The sequence below is a fragment of the Balaenoptera physalus genome (assembly GCF_965194825.1).
Source record: "Balaenoptera physalus genome assembly, chromosome: 3".
Taxonomy (NCBI): Eukaryota; Metazoa; Chordata; class Mammalia; order Artiodactyla; family Balaenopteridae; genus Balaenoptera; species Balaenoptera physalus.
Window position 1 is genome coordinate 168,396,262 of NC_138890.1, and position 23,984 is coordinate 168,420,245.

At 44.0% G+C, this 23,984-nt stretch overlaps 1 protein-coding gene across 1 annotated transcript in view; it reads left to right on the forward strand.

Annotated features, from left to right (window-relative positions):
• The window catches only part of CTNND2 (catenin delta 2), a 943,287-nt gene that overhangs the window by 880,301 nt on the left and 39,002 nt on the right, over positions 1 to 23,984 (forward strand). The window contains exon 19 of the mRNA XM_082458356.1: positions 6,714 to 6,798. Within this exon, the coding sequence (XP_082314482.1) occupies positions 6,714 to 6,798 (85 nt within the window). The remainder of the gene's footprint in view (positions 1 to 6,713; positions 6,799 to 23,984) is intronic.

Below are 23,984 nucleotides of genomic sequence, written 5' to 3' on the forward strand. Positions count from 1 at the left end.
ATAAACTACAGCAAAACATAGCATTTAATCTTTGCTCAGCATTGATTATATAAGAATAACATGTGAGGATCATCACAGTTGCAGAGGTTCTCCCCAAGGAGCCTACATAGGGCTCGCCAGCACCAGGAAGACCAGCCCCCAGATGGGAGAGTTGGAGGGACGCCATAGGAAACACAGACTCCGCTCTTAGAGGGCTCACGCAAAATCTCACATACCTCAAAACAGAGCGTGCAGAGGCAGCAGTTTGAAAACAGCCTGGGTCAGACCCCTTGCCGATCTTAGAGAGCCTCTCAGAGAGGCAGGAGGCAACTGAGACTCCCCCGTGGGGACCGAGATGCTAGCAGCAGGCGTTTTGGGGAGCTAGTTCTACCACGAGGACACTGGTGCTAGCAAGTGCCTTTTGGAGTCCTCCCTCTAGTCTGTTAGCACCAGAGGCTTATCTGCCCACCAGCCAGTCAGCCCCAGTCCCAGGACCCCCTACATTGAGCAGCTGGCTGTGTCAGGACCCAGCCCCGCCCACCAGCAAGCCAGCAGCCTCCACACAAGGCAGGGCCTGGCAGCCAACCGGACCAGGGGCCAGCCCCCCTACCAGTGCACCCACAGTAGTTGGCCCTACCACAAAAGAAGGACCCACACAGACCACAAAGGGGTCGCCCCTAGAGCATACATCTCTGTGACCAGAGGAGAGCGTGCTGCTGGGCCCCATGGGACATCTCCTACATAAGACCACTTCTCCAAGATCAGGAAACGTAACAGACCTACTTGATACATAGAAATAAAAACAGAGAATAAAGCAAAGTGACAGAGGAATGTGTTGCAAATCAAGGACAACTAAAACTCCAGAAGAAGAACTAAGTGAAATAGAAATAAACAATCCACTGAATAAAGAGTTCAAGGTAATGAGCCTAAAGATGCCCAGGAGAAGAATGCACACGGTGAGAAGTTTAACAGAGAGCTGGAAAATATAAAGAAGAACCCAACAGAACTGAAGAATACCATAACTGAAATAAAAAGTACACTAGAAAGAATCAATAGTAGATTAGATGATACAGAGGAATGGAACAGCAGACTGGAAGACAGAGTAGTGGAATTCAATGAAGCTCACCAAATAAAAGAAATTTTTTAAATGAGGATAGTTTAAGATACCTTTGGAACAACATTAAGCATACTAATATTCGCATTGTAGGGGTCCAGAAGGAAAGAGAGAGAAAGGGGCAGAGAACTTGTTTGAGGGGATAATAGCTGAAAACTTCTCTAACCTGGGAAAGAAAAACAGACACCCAGGTCCAGGGAGTACAGCAAGTCCCAAGTAAGATGAACCCAAAGAGGTCCTCACCAAGACACATTGTAATTAAGATGGAAAAAATTAAAGATAAAGAGAGAATCTTAAAAGCAGCAAGGGAAAAGCAACTAAGTATGTACAAGGGAACTCCCATAGTACTCTCAGCTGACTTTTCCACAGAAACTTTGTGGACCAGAAGAGAGTGACATGATATAATCACAGCGATGAAAGGAAAAAACTTCTACAACCCAGAATACTCTATCCACCAAGATTATCGTTCGGATTTGAGTTTTACAGGCAAGAAAAAGCTAAAAGAGTTCAGCACCACTAAACCAGCTTTGCAAGAAATGTTAACGGGACTTCTCTAAGTGGAAAAGAAAAGACCACAAGTAGAAATATGAAAATTACCAAAGGAAAAATGTCATTGATAAATATACAGAAAAGGTAGTAGATAAACCACTTATAAAACCAGTAGGAAGGTTAGAAAACAGAAGTAGTAAAATCATCTATAACCACAATAAGTAGTTAAGGGATATACAAAACAAGAAAAGATACAAAATATGAAGTAAAAAATATTAAATGTGGAGGAGGGAGATCAAGATGGTGGAGTAGGAGGAAACCAAGCCCACCTCCCCCCAGAAAACACATCAAATCATCTTCACGTGGAGCAACTCTACTGAAAACAACATGGAGACTGGCAGAAAGGCTCTTCTTCGACCAAGTCTGTAAAGAAAGATACACATGGAGTCTGTATCTACAGAGGAAGGGAGGAGTTGTGGTTGGGTCAGGACCTGTGCCCTTAGCAGGGGACACAGAAGAAGAAGGAGCTATCATGGCCTTGGGGATCCTCCCTGGGCAGCAAGGGGTTCAAATCACACACTGAGCACCCCAGCCCTGGGGTCAGACACCAGGAAGACAAGTTGCCTTACCTGGTTAAACACCAGTAGGATTTACAGAAGAAGAAAACAAGACTCGCTTGTTAACAGCCCATGCACAAACTTGCTTACTCCTGGGAATAGCTCAGAGGAAGCAGATTGAAAACTGTCTGGGGCTCTAGCTGGTTTCCCAAGACCATGCCAGCCCACACTGGGCATCTGCTCCAGCCTCTCTTGCTCCAGCGCTGCTCTCCACTAGAGTGGAGGCCACCATGACCAAAGAGAGTGTGCACACTTAGAGAGAACAGAGCCAGCTCGGACTAGACCCTCAGGGCTTCTGCTCCAGCCCCTGGTAGGGTGGTAACTGCCACTGAGCACAGAAGAAGCCTTGGTTCACACGTGGCTCTGACTCTAACCCCTCCATCTCCAGCCATATCATCCAACAAGGTGGTAGCTGCCAGCACACCCCAGGGGAAGACGTGACCCATGCTCACTTCAGATCCAGCTCTCCCACCAAATCCACTGGGCACACACGCAGATGGCATAGGGATGCTCCCACACAAGGACACCCCTTCAAGACTGGGATAGGTAGCTCCTGCACCTAACTTCATAGAGACAGAGAATGTTAAACAAAATGAGAAGACAGAGGAATATGTTTCAAATGAAAGCACAAGAGAAGACGGTGGAAAACAACCCTAGTGAAACAGAGATAAATAGTTTACCAGACAAAGAGTTCAAAGCAATAGTAATAAGAATGCTAACTGAGCTCGGGAAGAGACTACATGAACACCGTGAGAACTTTAAAAAGGAACTAGAAATTATAAAAAATAACCAGTCAGACAAAGCTGCAGTCATCAGAACAGTATGGTACTGGCAGAAAAACAGACACATAGATCAATGGAACAGAATAGAAAGCCCAGAAATAAACCCATGCACTTATGGTCAATTAATATATGACAAAGGAGGCAAGAATATATAATGGAGAAAAAAGACAGTCTCTTCAATAAGTGATGCTGGGAAAACTGAACAGCTACATGCAGAAGAATGAAACTAGAACATTCTCTAATACCATAAACAAAAATAAACCCAAAATGGATTAAAGACCTAAATGGAAGACTGGAAATCTGAAACTTCTAGAGGAAAACATAGGCAGGACACTCTTTAACATAAGTCATAGCAATAGTTTGAGAGGTCTGTCTCCTCAGGCAAAGGAAACAAAAGCAAAAATAAACAAAAGGGACCTAATTAAACTTAAAAGCTTTTGCATAGCAAAGGGAACAATCAACAAAATGAAAAGACAACCTACTGAATGTTCACAAATGATATAACCAACAAGGGGTTAATATCCAGTTGTATGTATCCAAGATACATATATATATCTAACATACAACTCAATATCAGAAAAACAACCCAGGGCTTCCCTGGTGGTGCAGTGGTTGAGAATCTGCCTGCCAATGCAGGGAACACGGGTTCGAGCCCTGGTCTGGGAGGATCCCACATGCCGCGGAGCAACTGGGCCCGTGAGCCACAATTAATGAGCCTGCACGTCTGGAGCCTGTGCTCCGCAACAAGAGAGGCCGCGATGGTGAGAGGCCCGCGCACCGCGATGAAGAGTGGCCCCCGCTTGCCACAACTGGAGAAAGCCCTCGCACAGAAACGAAGACCCAACACAGCCATAAAAGTAAAAAAATAAAAAAATAAAAAAAACCCAATTAAAAAATAGGCAGAAGACCTCAGTAGACATTTTTCCGGAGAAGACATACAGATGGCCAACAGGCACATGAAAAGATGCTCAGCATCACTAATCATCAGGGAAATGCAAATCAAAACCACAATGAGATATCACATCGCAGCTGTCAGAATGGCTGTCATCAAAAGGACAAAAATAACAAGTGTTGGCGAGGATGTGGAGGAAAGGGAACCCTCGTACGTTGTTCGTGGGAATGTAAATCGGTGCAGCCACTACGGAGAACAGTATGGAGGGTCCTCAAAAAATTAAAAATAGAACCACCATATGATCCAGCAATTCAAGTTCTGTATATTTTTCCAAAGAAAACAAAAACACTAATTAGAAAAAAATACATGCACTTCAATGTTCATTACAGCATTAATTACAATAGTCAGTATATGGAAGCAACCTAAGTATCTATCGATAGGCGAATGGATAATGAAGATGTGAGATAGATATATATATAGATATATATATAGAGAGAGAGACAGAGACAGAGACAGAGACTATTACTTGGCCATAAAAAAGAATAAAATCTTGTCATTTGCAACAATATGGATGGACCTAGAGCGTATTATGCTAAGTGAAATAAGTCAGAGAAAGACAAATACCATATGGTTTCACTTGTATGTGGAATCTATAAAACAAAAGAATAAACATAACTAAACAGAAACAGACTCATAGATACAGAGAACAAACAGGTGGTTGCCAGAGAAGAGCGGGATGGTAGGGTTGGGGGGGGTGAGTGAAATAGGTGAGGGAGATTAAAAGATATAAAATTCCAGGTGCAAAATAAATGAATCATAGGGATGAAATATACAGCACAGGGAATATAGTCAATAATATTGTAATAACTTTGTGTAGTGACAGAGTTATCACGGTGGTTATTTTGTAATGTATACAGATATCGGATCACTAGGAACTGACAGAGTGCTGTAGGTCAATTATAATTCAGTTTTTTAAAAAAGAATAAAGTGTACCTGTGTCTGTATCCATGAAAAGATCTAAAATTCTCTAAGTCAAAAATATTTAATACATTTAGAGCATGATACTAGCATAAATGTGAGATCATTTAGCAACTGTCCATTTTAGTGAAAGAAAACATGTATATTACTTAAATACAGCTTATCTCTCATAGAGAAAAAATCTTGAAATTTATAAGAACCCTGTATTTTTTTCTTTTAAAAGTACACGATATAACTAAGGGATTTTCAAACACAGCCAAAGTTGAATTCCACGTCAGCAATAATAATGGTAAGAGTGACTGTTACTGTTTCCAGTAAGTAAACGGATGAAGAACACTTAAATGTAGTTGGTCTCCATTGCAAACGTGGAGACCCAGGAAAAGAGCAGACATTTAACTGATCGTGTATTAGCATCCCGTCATTTCATTTGCAGGTCCTCACACATCCATTCGCTCTGGCTTTCAAATCCAAGCTCAGCCTGATCCCATCTACCCATCTGCTCACTTTGCATTTTAGAAACTATTTTATGTCAGAAGCAGTTTCGATCTCAATTCAGATGTTGTCTTTGAGGGACCTGTGGGCCACTGCACCATGCGTCAGCTTCAGGGGTGGGCTTCACCTTGGAGTCCTCATGAGTGGTCATGTCCCGCCCAACTCCAGGAGTCACCACATAGGCCAGGGGTCGGCCAACTGCAACGCACAAGCCAAATCCCACCCACCACCCGTTCTTGTAAATAACACTTGATTAGAACACAGCCACTTCCATTCTTTTGTCTATTATTTATGACTCCTCTCGTCCTGCAATGGCGGCGTTGAGCAGCTGCGACCGAGACCATATGGCCCACAAATCACAGAGTATTTATTATCTGACCCTTTACAGCAAAAGTGTGCCAGCCCTTGCGATCAGGCACAGTGTCACAGCAGCCACTCAAGTTGTGCAGCTGTTGTGGACCCAGCCCGTTGGAACAAAGAATCCGCAGGTAGTTAATAGTTGCCCTCACCACTAGTCAAAGTGACTTCCAAGAATTGGATCGAATTTAATCAACACGGATGTATTGACCTAGTGTCTGTTCTGAGATGCAGGTTGGCACTGAACCAAAAGGCGAAATATTTAGCTATAGTTTCATAGGGATTTCAAAGCCATGACTCGAAAAAAATGGTAAGAACCACTCGTCCAAAGGTTTTCATGACCTTGCTTTCTCACTCTGATCCAGAGGACAGAACTTTAATTGTATGAAGGGCTTTGTTTATAGGTGCTTATCCACGCTCATCCCTCCATATAAACGTGAGCGAGTGTGTGTGCCAGTGTGTGCACACGTCAGCTTCACGCCGGTCACTTGTGCTCGGCGTCATCAGCAAACGGAAAACAATTGCCTGTAATCCCTCAGGTGTGTAGAGCCAATGCTATACGTGCTCTCACGCTTCAGCTGAGAAAATGAGTATCTTTTTTCCCCCTTACTTACTACACAGGTGTTAAACAACACGGCCATTAAAACCCTTTAATCTGGCCTTTCCTAGTCGCTCTCCTTCTCTTCTTTCTGTTCCATTTTGCAGTCCAGCGCTAAATCTGCATTCTGACTCTTGGGTTTGCATTTGCGACGCACAGCTCTTGGGTTTGCATTTTGAAAATTCTTTGCCAAATTGCGTTGCCTTCCTGTCTGTCCCCCTCATGGGTGTGTGGGTGAGAAGGAGGCTGGAGACTGGTGACAGCCATCCCTTGTACTGTCCAGTCTGGAAAAAAGAAAAGAGCCAGAAAAGCCATGAAGCTTTTATTCTTTTTATTCTTGCTGTTTCCTGACAAGTCAATTTGACGCCCAGCTGTCCCGCTCACCATCTTGCGTGTCCTGTCTTTTCTTTATCAGACACTCTCCGAAGGTAATCAAGGCCGCATCTCAGGTTCTGAACAGCATGTGGCAGTACCGAGATCTGAGGAGTCTCTACAAAAAGGTAAGGCTTGCTTTACCTTCTTGCCTCGTTAGCTGCACACAGGCCCTGAGCCCAAAGACACAATATTTGGTCCTAACGAGATGTGTCATAGATATGAAGGGACCTCGTCTGAGAGTCTGAGCAATTGAAACACAGCTGAAACAAGAGATCAATGAAGAAGCAAAAGAAAAGGGTCACTAAGTGTCCCCTGAATATACACTAAGATTCATGAACTTTCTGGATTGGACAGACCAATAGCCATAGAGAAAATAAGCTTGTTTTTCTGAGCTTCTATATTGTATAATAGACTAAAAAGTAATGAAGAGAGGGAATTTGCCAAAAAAAAAAAAAAAAAAGCAGCAACAAGCATCAATGAATAATGTAGTAATAGTAGAGAGGAGACAGAAAAAAATGTAAAAAGCAGTTCAGGAGGTTGAGAAGAATTGCAGCCCAGGAACGTTGAGTAGAGACCCGACAGCCTGCCCCGTGTTCCTAGCCTGAGACCCTGACCTAGTTACTGATCAGGTTGAAGGGCTGATAATCCTAATGACAGCCGTAGATCATAGCAAGAGGCTGGGCATTCGTTCAGTAGACTCTCCCCAGGCCGGCAGGAGTTTATATCATACATTTCAGAGGAGACTTCATCCCCAAAATGGTTTAAAAATAAACCTTGAGAGAAAAAGGTCACATCTAGAAATTTTAATTCTACACCTCCTTCCCAAATGCTGCTGAACAAAAGATGCATACTTTTCTTTTTTGCTTGGGAGGGGAGAGAGTCCTTTAACAACATCTCCCAGAAGTTGTCGTTTTGTTGTTACCAGACCAGCAAATGTGAGTCGTTTAAATGATCGGAGATCCCAGGATAGATTTGAGTTAACAAATGGGGCAGAGAACACCCCTGACAGATTGGCAGGGAGAATAGCCGAGGCATTGATCTCCATAGGATTTCAGAAAACGTGAACAGGGTTTCCATCAACAGCTGCCCAAAGCACCTCCTTGCAGCCCCTGGCAGCCTGCATGGAGGAGGAGGGGGAGCCGGAAGTCATTGCCACCTTGGTCCCCCGCCTCCCAGTCTTGGGATCGGGAGGTGGGGTCACAGCAAGAGGCTCACATCAGAGGGGGCAAGACCCATCTGGCCAGAGGGAAAATTTGTCATTTTCTAAGCCAGTGGGAAAAAGTAAATATTTAATACTGGTCCTACTAAGTTAGTCTACTTCTAGATTTCCCCGAGGTCTTTCTGTTTCCCATAAGCATTCATTACTTTGTACTTTAAAGTTTAGCCCATATATTTCAAAATTCCCTTTCAAGATTTTTCTGCTCCTTAAGAGAAAGTATGTTTAGGCTGAAACATTGCAAAATTAAGGGTTAGGGGAGTGTTCTGGATTAATTATGTCCTTTCCTACGTATCTTGCTGTTCATCTAAAGTGTTTTGGGTTCCATTCTGTTTGAAATGCACATCCCAGCATCCCTACGTGGTTCCTTCCGGGACTCTTCCAGGAGACAAATGAATTCTCTCCCAGGACAGGATCCTTCAGCTAAACAGGCAGCCAGACATGAAGAACACGCTATAAATTAGAAAAGAGCTGGTCGTTCTGAATCGGTGGCTCCAGAAGTTCAATGAAATATTACTGCCTCAAATAAACTCCACTTTCCCTTGGATCCCAAACATCTCTTTGCTGAAATGCACCTTGTCATACTTCTGTGCATTGAAGGGAAACGGCTTTTAGAGACTCTACAAGTTATTTGTTGAATAGTAGTATGAGTTTTCCATCTTAGTTTTTTCCTGTGTTGGTAGTAGGGTTCAGAAAGTGTAATTGTCTCTCTCTTGCCGTGAAAAAAAAAAAAAGAATGTGTTGACAGAAATTTAATGGAGCTAAAACTCAAGAGCTAAAGAGGGTTTAAAATGTGATTCATGTGAGGAGACTCAAGAAAGACGGGCTGGAGAAGCTGATGGTGATGTTTTTCATTGACCCAGGATTTTAAAATATTGAGAAAGAGCTGTTTGTTTTTTTTTTTGGTTGCATTGGGTTGCTGTGCGTGGGCTTTCTCTAGTTGCGGTGAGCAGGGGCTACTCTTCATTGCGGTGTGCGAGCTTCTCATTGCAGAGCACGGGCTCTAGGTGTGCAGGCTTCAGTAGTTGTGGCACGTGGGCTCAGTAGTTGCAGCACCCGGGCTTCAGTAGTTGTGGCTCGCGGGCTCTAGAGCGCAGGCTCAGTAGTCACGGCACACAGGCTTAGTTGCTCTGTGGCATGTGGGATCTTCCCCGACCTGGGCTCGAACCTGTGTCCCCTGCATTGGCAGGCGGATTCTTAACCACTGTGCCACCAGGGAAGTCCCAAGAGATGTTCTTAATAACTTCCATATTATGCAGTCGTGATATGGAGTGAGGACTTTGTGCTCAGTATAAGTGCTGCTAATAACAAAGCTCAAAATGCACAGAAGCTTTTCTTTTTTGAAAGGTCCTTTGGTGAGAAAACCCAAATTCATTCATCCTTATGAATTGTTTTTAATCAGCAGGACAATAGATTTCCATTTTGTTCTTCATTGACAATTAATATATCATTTAAAAAATGCCTGATCCATGTCTTTTAGTTATCCATGCTTCAAATCTATTTATTAAACACCTAGTATAGGCTTAGAAAAGGAAGAATTCCAAAGAAAACATGACACGTAGAGCAGCTACTGTGGATAAAAATGAAATGTGGAACAACGATCGGCAACTACGTTAGATTCAGAGTTATGTACCACAGGTTTACTGGATAAATTAAGAGAAGGAAAATTATAGAGCAAAATCTTGAATCTGTAGAGTGTGCATAAGTTAGGAGGTAAGAGGAAAGGGCGTTATGTCTAAGAGGAAAAACATGAGTAGAGAGATGGAAATTGAAATAAAAATGGCATATCTATCAGAAAGAATTAAAGGTCCATCTGGCACTGGCTTATTTCCTCCTAGGACCCAAGCACAGAGGCCAGAATCACAATTCATTAGCTCAGCTACTTTATTTTACTTAGAAATCCATTTAATACATCAGAATATTCTTTTGGCCGGGAGTGCTGACCAAATTATGTTGGATTCCTGATACATTGTGAGCCAAAACATTTGCATTATCCAAATCTTCAACTTCAGTGAGGCCTGGACTTCTGATTTTCTCCCCTAAGGGAAAATAAATAACTGAAGAAGAATGTTATCACCAGCAGGCTAAATAATGCATCACGTTTTTGTATTTTTTTTAAACCAATCCTTAAGATTAGATAACCACAGAGAGAACTTTAAAATGTCTTTATCATCTGTATTTTTGCAGAGGATGTTTTCTAAAGGAAAAGAAGATGAGCCTTGGAACAGACTTGATAAAGGGATAAAAGAAAAGCAGGAGATCAAAAGTTCTTGACTTTTTTGAACATTGGTACTTTAAAAAAACGAGGTCACTGACATAGTAGAGTGATTATGTTTGACTATGGTATGGTCTGTTGGGACAACTCGTTTTGCAAGGAGATAAATTTGCTGGGGGTGTGTATGTACAATTATTATAGAAATCATCTCTTACAAACCCTTATATAATACCTTAATCCTATGTACATCTCCAAAAAATCGTGTTTGGTTAGGACCCAGGCTAAGCCACTCTAACAGAGAGACTCAAAAATACAGAAGCTCCAGCTAAGCAGGTCTCTCTTTCCCTCTCATGGAACTGTAGCTGGTTAGGCAGGTGGTCCAGGGTCAGCAGGTAACCCTGGGACCCGTCTTGTTACTCTGCCTTGTACTAGGGTGTCATCCTTGCCTGTGTGGACAAAGCTCCCTAGCTTAGCTCGTCCCCTCTCATTCCAGCCCATAGGAAGAGAGAGAGGACGAGTGAGGGCAAGTCACGCTCTTCTTTTTTTTTTAATTAATTAATTAATTTATTTATTTATTTATTTTTGGCTGTGTTGGGTCTTCATTTCTGCGCGAGGGCTTTCTCCAGTTGCGGCAAGCGGGGGCCACTCTTCATCCCGGTGCACGGGCCTCTCACTGTCGCGGCCTCTCCCGTTGCGGAGCACAGGCTCCAGACGCGCAGGCTCAGTAGTTGTGGCTCACGGGCCCAGTTGCTCCGCAGCATGTGGGATCTTCCCAGACCAGGGCTCGAACCCGTGTCCCCTGCATTGGCAGGCAGATTCTCAACCACTGCGCCACCAGGGAAGCCAAAGTCACGCTCTTTGAAGCAAACAGCAAACTCCTGCTCTCCTCCCAGGAGCAAGAACTCAGTCATGTGGCCATGGCCAGGTACCCAGCTGTGAGGGAGGACAGGAAAAGTGGGCCGCCGTGACACCTGCTAAAACTTGGTAGCAGGAGGAAAGGAGTTATTTTACTAAAAGAAGAAAGGCAGTATCAGCTCCAGTAGTCATTTGCTTTTGTTCAAATTTCTTAAATATTCATTGTAATCACTACCTAATGGGGCATTTTATTCCATTTCAGGGTGACCATGATTTTTCAGAACTTCTTACGTTAAGCAAAAATCTCCCTATCTGCAACATCTGCCCTCCAACCGCATACTAAAAAGTCTAATTTCTCTTCTCTATGATAGCCTTCCTGTTTTTGAAGTTAACTAACTCTGTACAAGGCCATCCCTTCTCAGTTATAGGGATAGCAACATTTATTATTATTACAACTGTTGACTGAAAAGAAAATGCACAACCTAAAAGTAAAAAGTTATGTTTTATTTGGTATACAAAACTGAGGACTTAAGCCTGGGACCCAGCATCTCAGATCATTCTGAAGGACTGCTCCAAAGAGGTAAGAGGGGGAGCCAGGATACACAGGAGTTTCTGCAACAAAGACCAGGTAGTAGGAATATCAAAAGATGACTGTTAATTAAAGAAAACCAGACATCTCAAGTTAAGGAGCTTAGTGCTTTTCTGTGTATGGGAAGATGTAAGAGTCTGGGCTCACTGAAATCTTTGCTTTGATATGCACCTCAGCTCTCTGGGGCCAGTATCCTGTGCTTTCCCATCCTGAGTGTCCTCAGGGGGCACCGTCAGGGGGTAGCTGCCACAGCTGACTGCTAGATGGGGGGCATCTTGCCTCCATCCTGAGTTCCCTCGGGGCTCACCGTCAGGGCGGCTGTAATGCGATGGCTTGATGGCTGCAGCATCCTTTGCTTACCGATATGGCAGCAATATTTTTCACTCACACAACTCATGCTCAGTTGTAATATATCAACGTTTCCACGACCTTCGCCACTGCTGTCACTTTTTTCCACGTGCGTGCAAGTTCGTGAGCATCCCTTTTGTAATGTAGCACCCCAAAATGAATATATTCTTCCAAGTTTATTTGCAGGCGAAGAAAGAGAATAATGAGACTATATTCCCTGGTGCTGGGCACTGAACTTCAACTAATGAAGCCTGGGAGTGTATTAGTTCCTGGGGGGCTCATTGTACCAGCTGGTGAAGTACACAGAGCACAGGACTTAGAATCAAACAGCCAGAGGTTAAAGGCACAGCCCTGCCACTTACTAGCAGCATGGCCTTGGGCAAGTTACGTGAGCCTCTCTGCCCATCGGTGCAGCAGCTGACTTCGGGCAGTCCTGTGGCCCACTCCTCAGACGGACAGGGAGAATTCACCGGGCCTCACAGTCGGGGCTCAGAGATGCACTGGTGTTGTTTTGTATCCAGCTCTCTGAACCTGGTGGGCAGGTTCCTGACACAGAGTCTCCAGAAAAGTAAATAACCTCTAAAAATGGTCTAAAATGGACCTCCGTGATGCCTTCCTTCTGCTTTATGTATCAGAGCCTGGAACTTTCCTCAACCCTTGCATCCGAGAACCTTCACATCTTTTCATGGACACTGCGGGCATCTCCCCATTGGTCCCATTCCCGTCCCTTGCTTTCCTCATCCATGAAGTAAACGCCATACACCTGCCTGGCCACATTGCTGATGACCTCAAAGGGGACAGCGGTCATCTCAGAGCTTTGTCAGCTGGAGAGTCACATACCAGTGGGAGTTAACTGCTGTGAATCCTAGAACAGTTTTCATGCCGTTTGGCTGACAAATGCTCTGTGCCGTCCTGTCCACAGGCAGCTGGACATTTGGATCCTAGTATTTCATTTTATCATCGTCATCGTTGTTCACCTCCACCTGCATTTTCACGATCCCCTTTCTTTGTTCGTCTTCCCTCTTTCCAGCCGCTCGATGCCTAATCCAGGGCCCCCTTGCCACGGTCTTTCTCCTAAGCAGCTGTGCCAGCCAACGATGCTGGCAATGTCTGCACAGCCCCAAAGGGAAGACTCTTGCGTGGTGGGGTGTAGGTAAACCAAACTACACACATAGGGTTTTGTAGGAAGCCCAGTAGTGACAATGAAAGTTGTCAGGGTTTTAGAGGTAGCTGGAACGCTTTTATTCCATTTTAGTGCGGAGTTTGTGTACGTGGCAGGTCGAGCATGCTGAAGACAGGCTCGTTGGATTGAGGGTGGTGCAGAGGGTTGGAATGAGAAGGGGTGAGGTCAGGCCCAGGCTTAGGAGACAGCATGCCGTGTCCCTCCGATAAGAGGCCCTGCCGTGACCCTGTACGTTGATAGTTTGAAAATGTGATAAACGGCGTCACTCGCAGAAAGTCTCCCGACTCCCCGTGACACCATCGTCCCCTGAGTTGCCTCAGGCTCTCTGGTTGTCCCTCCTCCATCCTTTATGGGCTCGTCTTCCTGTTCATTCCCTAAATGCTGGTGTCGCTCAGGGCTCTGTGTTTAGATCTTTCTCATCTGGCACACGGCCTCTTGCTGGGTGTCTGGAGCCCTTCCCTGGGTTCAGTTACCAGCCACGTGTAGTGGTCTCCCGCATCTCTTTCTCCAGGCCCGGCCTCTCCATATATCTAGCCATCCGCTAGATGACCTACTCAGATGCCTGCAGCACCTCACACGAGCCCACTGTTCCTGGATCCGGCTCCTCTCCCTGCATTCTCTGATCACAGCCCTCCACCCGTCACCCTAGCCAGGACCCAGGAACCACCACTGGCTCTTTCCTCTCCTTCACACATCTGCGTCGAACCCACCAGAAAACCCCAGTCTTCTGTCTCCATCCATCTCTCTCCACGGCCATGGCCATGAAAAGCTGCTTCCGGCTTCTGGATTATCAACCCCCATCCTAACTGGTCTCCGCGCCTTCTGGCTTCCTCCACTCCTGTCTGTTCTCCAAAGGGCAGCCGGGGTGAACTTCCTAAAAAGCACATCTGATTAAATTACTACTGCACCTCTCAGTGGCTCCCACCGCCCGCAGGAAGAAACCCAGACATCTTCGCGCAGCCCGTGAGACCTTTCAGGTGCAGCCGCAGCCTAGCTCTCCATTTAATTCCTGGCTCTGCCTGCCCTCAGCCGCCAGCTGTACCTAACTTCTGTGCCCCCAGTTCCCTCTCCCTCCTTCTCTCCCACGCTGTGGAGCCTTTGCAAACATCTGTACCCCACCTTCCACCCTACCCGCCTCCCTGAATATTCTTTTTAATATCACCTCCCCTGAAAATCAGTTTTCTGACCTCTTCACCACATCTGAATTAAGATCATTCCATCTGAAATAATTGTAGAGCAGATTAATTTAGATGAATGATAACTGAATCACTTTGCTGTACACTGGAAATGAACACAACATTGTAAATCAACAATACTTCAATTAAAAAAAATATTCAATTCAAACTTTTAAAGAATGACTTGTAAGCATCATAAAGAGCGTGAACTTAGAGCTAAAAATTGTGCAACATAATGGTGCTATAATATTTAATAACTAGATGAGATTTATTTGTACTTTTATAGAAAAAACAGTTTTCCTCCTTGGTTCAGATATTAATTTGGGGAGGATGTGTATTACAAACTTACACTACAAGTCATTTCTTCATAGAAATTGCAGTGAGACTTGCCCCCAACTGTAGCATAATTAATGTCAACTCCTAATGAACGGAATTCTGAATGGATACCTTAAATGTATATTATGCAAAATGAACAAATGCTCCCTGAAAAAGACTGTGTGACTATGTGCTCGAAAACAAGAATGAAGTAAATGAAATAAGTTAAATGAAGCATGTCTACATCTTTGGCAAAAATAATGTAGATGGTTTAACTTTTTTAAAAATTGCAGTTTAGGGACTTCCCTGGTGGCACAGGGGTTAAGAATCTGCCTGCCAATGCAGGGGACACGGGTCCGAGCCCTGGTCCGGGAAGATCCCACATGCCGTGGAGCAACTAAGCCCATGCGCCACAACTACTGAGCCTGCGCTCTAGAACCCACGAGCCACAACTGCTGAGCCCACGTGCCACAACTAATGAAACCCATGCACCTAGAGCCCGTGCTCCACAACAAGAGAAGCCACCGCAATGAGAAGCCCACGCACCGCAACAAAGAGTAGCCCCCACTCGCCGCAACTAGAGAAAGCCCGCATGCAGCAATGAAGACCCAACGCAGCCAAAAATAAATAAATAAAATAAATAAATTTATTTAAAAAAATTGCAGTTCATACTTACTTTGATTTCTCTGTTTCTGCAAACTTCTAAATTTCCCTCTTGGCTACCAGTGTCCGTGAAGGTTGTCAATGCAGCCATCAGCTTAATGACAAGAAAAAATGACGTTTATCTCATTCCCAGCCAGTACAGATCACTGCCGGTGTTCGTGAGACGTTAGGTCCAAGACCAATATAGTGGGGCTTCCTAAACACAAATTCCATTAACAGGCTTTGGTTTTAAAATTGGCGTGGCGCATTTTGCTTTCAAATGTTATTTACATAGCAGTCACTTAAAATGTAAGCTTGTTTATCACTTGAACTCAGACTTGAACAAGATTTAGCATATGATTTTTAGGCTTTGAATCAAAATCTTCTTTCAATTCTAGTTAAATAGTTTTAGGTTAATGTTTAATTATTAGAAATGCAAACAAGATCTTCACATTTGCTCTCATGTTGGGGCAAAATAACCTCTTATTAAAGAATTACAGCCAGCATGCCTGAATGTTGCACTGGATGGTGGTTAATTCCTACCTGGTCATGGTCGGCTCCTAGGTCAAGGTGCCAGCCAGGAGGTCCCCTGCCAACGCCCATGACATCTGCCTTATGTAGGACATGTTCCTAGAGTCCCAGGGTGAACATGCCAGCCCAGCACAGCAGCTTTTTGTTCTTTCCCGGCTCCCATCTGCACCTTCAGACAAGCACTGGTCTCTGGGTCTCAATGGGACTCAGCGGGTGAGGCCCCTCTGCCCCAGCAAAGACCCTTGCGAACTCCAGGCCACCCTAGAAGGTTCTGAGAAAAGCCACAATAGCAACATGGAGTCACCCCAGGCTATCCTGTGTGATACCATGGGAACCCTTCTCAGGGTGATGGATCTACGGGAAGTCGTGGAGCTCCAGGTACAATGAATCTGCTCTGTCCTGAGGCACAGACATGTCCTGAGATGGAGTGAAGAAGTAGCAGGAAGCCTCGGGGCATCACGGTGAGAATGCCTCTGAGCACTGGGTGCCAGAAGACGGTGATGTTAACTGAGGGGGCACCACCTCTGTTCTACTGTCTTGCTTCTCCATGGGCTGCTCGCCAAGAAAACACGCTGAGCCTTTAAAACAGACCCTGTAAAGTCATCATGGAAAGGGACAGGGCAGTCCCTATTGTCAAGTAGACAATTTGTCCAGTGTTCGGCTTACAATGCTGAGGCTCATTATTTCGCTCTAAGTATCTCAGAGGGCTTCAGAGACAACAGCATCTACTCAACCACTCTCTGAGCGAATTAAAATCCTGCGTTTGTAAATGCAGGGATCAAATCAAAGACAAATCAAAGGTCAGAATCCAACCTGTTGACAATCACCAGGGTTCGAAACCAGACTCATTTTACCCCCACTAATAGTCGTGTCCCCGTGTTTCTACAGTTGTGTTCCTGTAGGGCACCCCATCCCCCTACCCACCACGTGAAACGTTGGGATCTTGCACAATGAGCTTGTCTCAGAGAATGCCCAACCACCTGTGCTTGAAATAGAAAAAGGTGGTGTTTCTGCGGATAGCGATATTGTATTCACTGTTGCCATTTGGATGAGAGAAACAAAGCATAAAACTAATCTTTAAAGACAGACTCTCAGGTTGCAGGTACCATTCAGCCAGTGAGTAATGAGCTTTGATGGGAGTGGAGTCATGCCCTTCACGGCCTGAATCGCGCAGGACTCTCTTTTCTTACTGCCATGGGATTCATTTCATTGGCCCTTGCCACCACTGCACTCACAAAACAAGAAATCAATAAGTAATTATGGATAGGGAAGGGCGTGCCTGCAGATTTCCTCAAATGTCCAAACTACGGTGGATGAGAGAGTGGACACAGCGCTCCGTGTTGTCTTTCGCAGCTTCCAGGAGACTGACCTCTGTACCTAGATAAGCCAGTGGTCCTGATCCCTGCGAACTGAAGTCACATTTCATGCTTCACATCCCTCATCACCCTCACCTGCTGGATATTTAAAAATCAATACTGGATTGCAGCAAGAACTAGAAAGATATTTTGAAATACTGTCGAGGAAAAAAACACAACATGATCAAAATTCAAAATTTTGATCTTTAAGCTTTGCAGCAAGAAGAGCAAGAAATACTTTGATACTTGCTTTAGCATGTTGCCATTTTGAAAATTAAGATTTTTACTTGGGGAGTATCTAAGATGGTGATAGAAAGGTGGTAAATCCTCTATAGAAATAAATTAAATGACTGAATGTAGAGCTGTCATTTGAGCAAGGAAATTGCCTACCAGGAATTTATTAATCTTTCTACTGTGCTGGAAAATTCTTCACCAAGAGATGACCGGAAGGACGTGAAGACTTTTGGCCAGACTCTTAAACAACCTGAGTGCAGTGTCCTCAAGACTCAAAATTGTAGCTCCTTGAGTTCTTTCTTTTCTAAATCACTGCGTGTCAAGCTGGGGTAGGAAACAAAAAGGCTGAGGTTAAACTCAGCTATGACACACATACGCGTGTTGATTTTTTTGTATTGACAAATAAGGTCCTCCTTCATGAGGTCCCCTAACCTCTCGGAGACAATTCGCAGACACTAATCATATGATATCTGTCCAAAAACAAAGGCGCAAGTGGGAACAGAAGCAAAAATCAATTGTGCAAAAGTGGAAATTGATGCACATGGCAGTTTCTAAACAAGAAGTGAGTAGGTAGAGCTGTTGTGGGACTGGACCTCCAAGTTGGGGAAAATCCTCCTGACCGGTGTCCAAGCTGAATGTTTCCTTCCTGCCTCTGCTCTGCCAGGTGGCTTTACTGTAACATTTTAAATCAGAACCTTCGAAAATACCCCAGAGACAAAAGGCAGAGGAAAAGGATTGAATCAGGAACTAGAAAACTCACTAAGCTTTTTTTTTTTTCCTTGGAAGTGTAATTGATTTACAATGTCGTGTTAGTTTCAGGTGTACAGCAGGGTGATTCACTTATACATATATATACAGTTATATATGTATATGTATGTATACATACACATACATACATATATATGTACATGTATGTATATTCTTGTTCAGATTCTTTTCCATTATAGGTTATTACAAGATATTAAATGTAGTTCCCTATGCTGTACAGTACGACCTTACCTTGTTGTTTATCTCTTTTATATATATTAGTGTGTATCTGTTAATCCCAAACTCCTAATTTATACACCCCCCTTTCCCCTTTGGTAACCATAGTTTGTTTTCTATGTCTGTGAGTCTATTTGTGTTTTGTAAATAAGTTCATTTGCATCATGTATTTAAATTCTACATATAAGTGATATCAAATGATATTTGTCTTTTTCTGACTTAACTTCACTTAGTATGATCATCTCTAAGTCCATCCATGTTGCTGCAAATGGCATTATTTCATTCTTTTTTATGGCTGGGTAATATTCCATTGTATATATGTACCACATCTTCTTTATCCATTCACCTGTTGATGGGAGAGGACAGATCTATCATCTATCATCTGTCATCTATCCTTTAGGTTGCTTCCATGTCTTGGCTACTGTAAACGGTGGCACTGTAAACATTGGGGTGCATATCTCTTTTCAAATTAGAAAAAAACTCACTAAGTTTCATGTAAATCTACCACCATTCTTGTTATTTACTTTGGGCAGTTCATTCAAACTCACCCCACCTTTTCAGTGGATCCCAGTAGATGGGATGAACTGCGTCTAAGAGAGCCTTAATTTGCCTGGGGAGAAAGAACATGATCAATTTCTTCTCTCTTCCTACCTCCATCTGCCCCCCGCCCTCTCAGAAGCTGTTCATTCCTGTGTCCCAATGCCCCCTACCCCCCCCCATCAGGCTCTGGCAGGGGAGGGGGATTAGCAGAGAGGAGAGAGAGCCCGGCCCATGCGGTTGTAGCCTGGCATTGGTATCGCGCCTATGACAGATGCCCATGTGCTGGCTCCTTCTCTCATGGGGGCAGTGGTGTGGTTTGCTCGCCGGTACCAGCCTCCACCTGAGGACTCCTGGCCTGGACCTGGAGCCTCCAGCTAAGTGCCCCGCACTCTCCATCCACCTCAGGCTTCTGCTTCTCCACTGCACATAGACCAGAGTGGATACAGATTTTGCGCCCTGGAGCTTAGGTAGTTTGGGTAATCCTGTTTAAGAAGAATATACTCTATGAATATAAAATTTCCTACAGGCCTTGGAGGGGGGGTCATGCAGTGGACAGGCCTGAGACCTAAGCTTCTTAAGCTCCATGGTTGGTCCACCTCTGGCACTGAGTCTGTGCATCACCCTGATAACGGTACTGCAGACACCGGTCCCTGCAACCCCCAAACTCCAGAGAGCCTGTGGTCAGGCGGAATAAGGAGTTCACTTCCCGGGCTTCAGGAGAGGAAGGATGGGGAATGCCCAGCCCACTGACTGCCTCCGAGGAAACCCTCCCCACTGGCATTCTCCACCCACTAGTGAATTCTCAGCCTAGTCTTATCTAATCTGGAGATGGAGCGTGTCTTAATGCTGCAGAACCTTATTTTGTCCTCCACTTTCACAACTATGAATGGATGATCTAATTCTTTACTTTGAGGATATATCTGGAGCAATGGGGCATCTGGTATTCACTGCTTTGGGACCTTAGCCAAAACACAGACAATGGAAGAAAATTATATTCACATCCTGTTGCAGTACCTTGTTGCACGTATTTAATCATCTTAAGTTGTCCACAAGTCTGATCAATTGTGTCTAGCACACCCCAAATAAACATGGCTTTAAAACAAATTAATTGCTCTCTGTTAGTTTCCTATTGCTGCATTAACAGATTACAGCAAAATTAGTGGCTTCAAGAAACACAAATTCATGATCCTACAGTTCTCGAGGTCAGAAGTGCAAACTGGGGGTTTCACTGGGCTGAAATCAAAGTGTTGGTCCTGGATGCACCCCTTCCTGAAGCTGTCTAGAGAATCCATTTCCTTTTCCAGCTTCTGGAGGCTGCCACTCTCCTTGGCCAGTGGCCCCTTCCTCCATTTTCTAAGCCATCAGCATAGCTTCTTTGATTTTCTTTTTCTGCTTCTATGGTCACATCACCTTCTCTAAATGCCACCCTCTTGCATCTCTCTTTAAGGACCCTTGTGATTGCACTGGGCCCACTCAGATAATTCGGAGTAATCTCCCTCTTTCAATATCTTTAACTTAATCACACCTGCAGAGTCCCTTTGCTACGTAAGGTAGCCTATCACAGGTTCTAGGTAACTAGGACATGGATATCTTTGGGGGGGGGTGCATTATTTAGCTGGATCTCCATCACATGGCCATACAAACTGCAAGGCAGGCTGGGACATGTGGTCCAGGTGTGTGTCTAGGAAGAAAAGGAAATGGATTTGTAGCAGTTCTGGCCACATCCTCCTCCCTTACATGATCTCCTCCCGGGCTTCTCCACTGCCGCTCTCCCCAGGGTGTTCTCTGAACTTGCAAGCCTCCATCTCAGTCTTTTTTGCAGACTCCTGGTCTTCCCTGAGGCATCTTTGCTTTTCATCCTATTCCGTCTAGTGGAGATGATCTCATCTGGCCCATGGTTGTTTTCTTGTTTGTTTGTTTTTTTAAATAAATTTATTTATTTATTTATTTAATTTTGGCTGCGTTGGGTCTTTGTTGCTGTGCGCGGGCTTTCTCTAGTTGTGGCGAGCGGGGGCTACTCTTCGTTGCGGTGTGCGGGCCTCTCATTGCCGTGGCTTCTCTTGTTGCAGAGCACAGGCTCTAGGCGCACGGGCTTCAGTAGTTGTGGCACGTGGGCTCAGTAGTTGTGGCTCACGGGCTCTAGAGCGCAGTGTCAGTAGTTGTGGAACACGGGCTTAGTTGCTCCATGGCACGTGGGATCTTCCCGGACCAGGGCTCGAACCTGTGTCCCCTGTATTGGCAGGCAGATTCTTAACCACTGTGCCACCGGGGAAGCCCCTGGCCCATGGTTTTTAAATACATTTGAAGGCCAATGGCATCCACATTTATTTCTCTGTGTGGTCCTCACTCCTGAACTCTAAGCTTACAGATACACAACAACCCACATGACATCTCCACTGAACTAGCTCACAAGCTCTAACCTTCCACACATCTAACACGTACCTCTCAATATCTTCCCCAAATCTATTCTTCCTCCACTGTTGCCCATCTCTATAAAGAGCACCTAACCCACCTGGTTGTTCTTTCCAGAATTCCAGGATTTATTTAATACCTCCTTTTTCCTTATCTCACTACATTTGGCACCAAGCCCTGCTGATTCTATCTCTGAATATCTCTCAAATCCAGCTACCTCTCCCATCCTTATTTTCACATCATCTGTCCCTATGCCTGATGAGATTGCTGCCTGCTTGGTTTCGTGGAATCTCCTTCACCATCTTCAATCTCTTTTCCCTTAAAAATTCAGAATACACTTTTATAAATCCAAACCTGACCCAGTCAGTCTCCTGATTAAAACTTCTCAGTGGCTTCCCGTTTCTTTCACTTTCCTACCCTTCTCTCCAGGCTCACCTTCCTCAACCTCAGTGCCTTTGCACTGCATGGGCGAAGGTTCATTCCTCAGCCAAGAATGCCTTCCCTCCTCTCCCACCAAGCCTGGCTATTTCAATCTCAGTTTGTCTCTTCCTCAAGGTAACCTCTCTCTCCAACTCTCCAAGGCTAGTAAAGATCCCTCATAATAACCTGTGCCTTTTTCTTCCTGCCTCTTTCAGAAATGCAATGTGATATAATCCTATTTTAAACGCCCATCTCCCCTTTATCTTCCCCTCAGGAGCCATGCCTACCTGTGTCTCTGTTCTCGCCCCGTACCCAGCACAGGTACTTATTAATGTTTATTAAACAAATGCAACCATGTAGCTACCCCAGAGTTCAAGATCAGCAGAGGGCTCCTTCCGTGACTCCGCTTCCACTGCCATGGTTTAAGGCATTCTGAAGCAGCGCGGAATGTGCAGACATTGAGGTTGGGACCCAGGGTGAGCTTTGAACTTGTTGGCCGCTGATGAGTATAGATGCAAAATACCTGGCTTTTCAAATGTCAGAATGACTTTGCTGCTAGAAGCCAGACATTTGGATTTGTCAACCTGAAGATGGGACTTTGTTCAGTTTCACCCCAAATGTAACTTTGCAGCACTAGTTGGAACACAGAGGCCATTGTTCAAGATCATCTACATCAGATCTTTGTTTTAAGGCCTCCAAAGTGATGCCAGGGAAACAAAAGGCCTGAGCTGCTCTTATTTCAATTTGCCAGGTGGTTTTCTGCATTCCGTTTGGCACCAGTTAACTACTGGTAGTTAACCATGATATACTTTCTTCCACCAAATTATATCAATTTCTTTCCAACTTGTCAAATCTTCTCAGTAATATTGGTTCTTTAGAATTAGTTCAGTGGTAATAAATGGAATTCCTAAAATGGATTTACTCAGTATTTGCTTTTAAAAGATGGTACATACTGCAGAAGACTCTTATCCTTATGTATCCTGTACCTTTAAGTAGCCAAATCAATTTAATTAAATTTCATTAGAAGCACCAGAGCTGAAACAAACTAATGAAAGTAACCGGGTATGTCAGGTGGTATTTACTTCTGCAGATACTTCCTTTTGGCCCTTAAGATTTAGTTTAAATATTTAACTCTAATAGCTTTTGGAATTGTTGATGGAATTAGTTTTAATGAATCTTTTAACAAACAGTTTACCTTAAAAATAGATGGAAGCTTGTTTTATTATAGCCAGGAGGAGCTGTGGTTTCATCGACAGGCAAAATCTGGCTTGGTCTTCAATCACACAGACTCTGAATATTCTATTTCCATGTTTTTCTCTATAATACCTTTTACTGAAGTAAGGAGGATGTGTGTATAACTACCGCTAATTTGGAATCTTTTCTTTCTCTTCATGTGATTAAATCAATAGGTTTATTCCACTTAAAAAATGACTGGAAAACTGGCACAATTTTGAGCAATCAAGTTTTTCTTAAGTGAGCAGTATCTCAGCTGGTTACCTTTTTCAGCGGATGGCAACAACTCAGGTTTTAACTTTCATTTGAAAAATAGGTTCCTGACGAAGTGATTGAAGTACAAGCTGTAAGTGTTCTGGGTTGAATGAGTGGACGGACTTGGTTTGCTTAAAGCCCCAAGGATTTTCAGCACACTTTCTTTATATCTCAAGTCATCATAGCAAATTAGAATTGACAAGCTCTATGGGCCGAGAGACTTCAAGGACAGCTAACACAAAAAGCTTGTATTTGTTACTTCAGAACTAAAGAGTCTCTGTATGCCCCCTGAGAAATCCTTGTTTAGATGCCAGCTAAATCTTATCAAATTAAGGAAGCTCCAGAGCTGTTTTCAAAGAGAGGAAAAACATATACTGGCAGTAACAGTGTCTTAGTATCTATTTCGGGGGCCAATTAATATCCTCAGTGGAAAGAACAACTATTCTCCATTTTCAAGGTTAATTATTTTCTGAAGCTTTTGTCCAAGTCAGAGATGTCACTTATCACTAGAAAAGATTTGTTACATCTAAATTCTTAGAAGATAAAACTTCCAAAACTCACTTTGAAAACAGAACTGCTAATGGGAACCTCCCCGTTTAACTTATCCATCACAGCTGTAGATATTCACTAACTTTGTCACTTTCCACCCCACCGTTGTCTAGTCACTGAAGCACGCCTCTTCCAGAGGTCAGAGATCACAACACAAGTAATGTGAAATCCCATGCCCTGTTTGTTTGGTTTTTTAAAAATTTTTATTGGTGCATAGTTGATTTAAAATGTTGCATTAGTTTCTGCTGTACAGCAGGGTG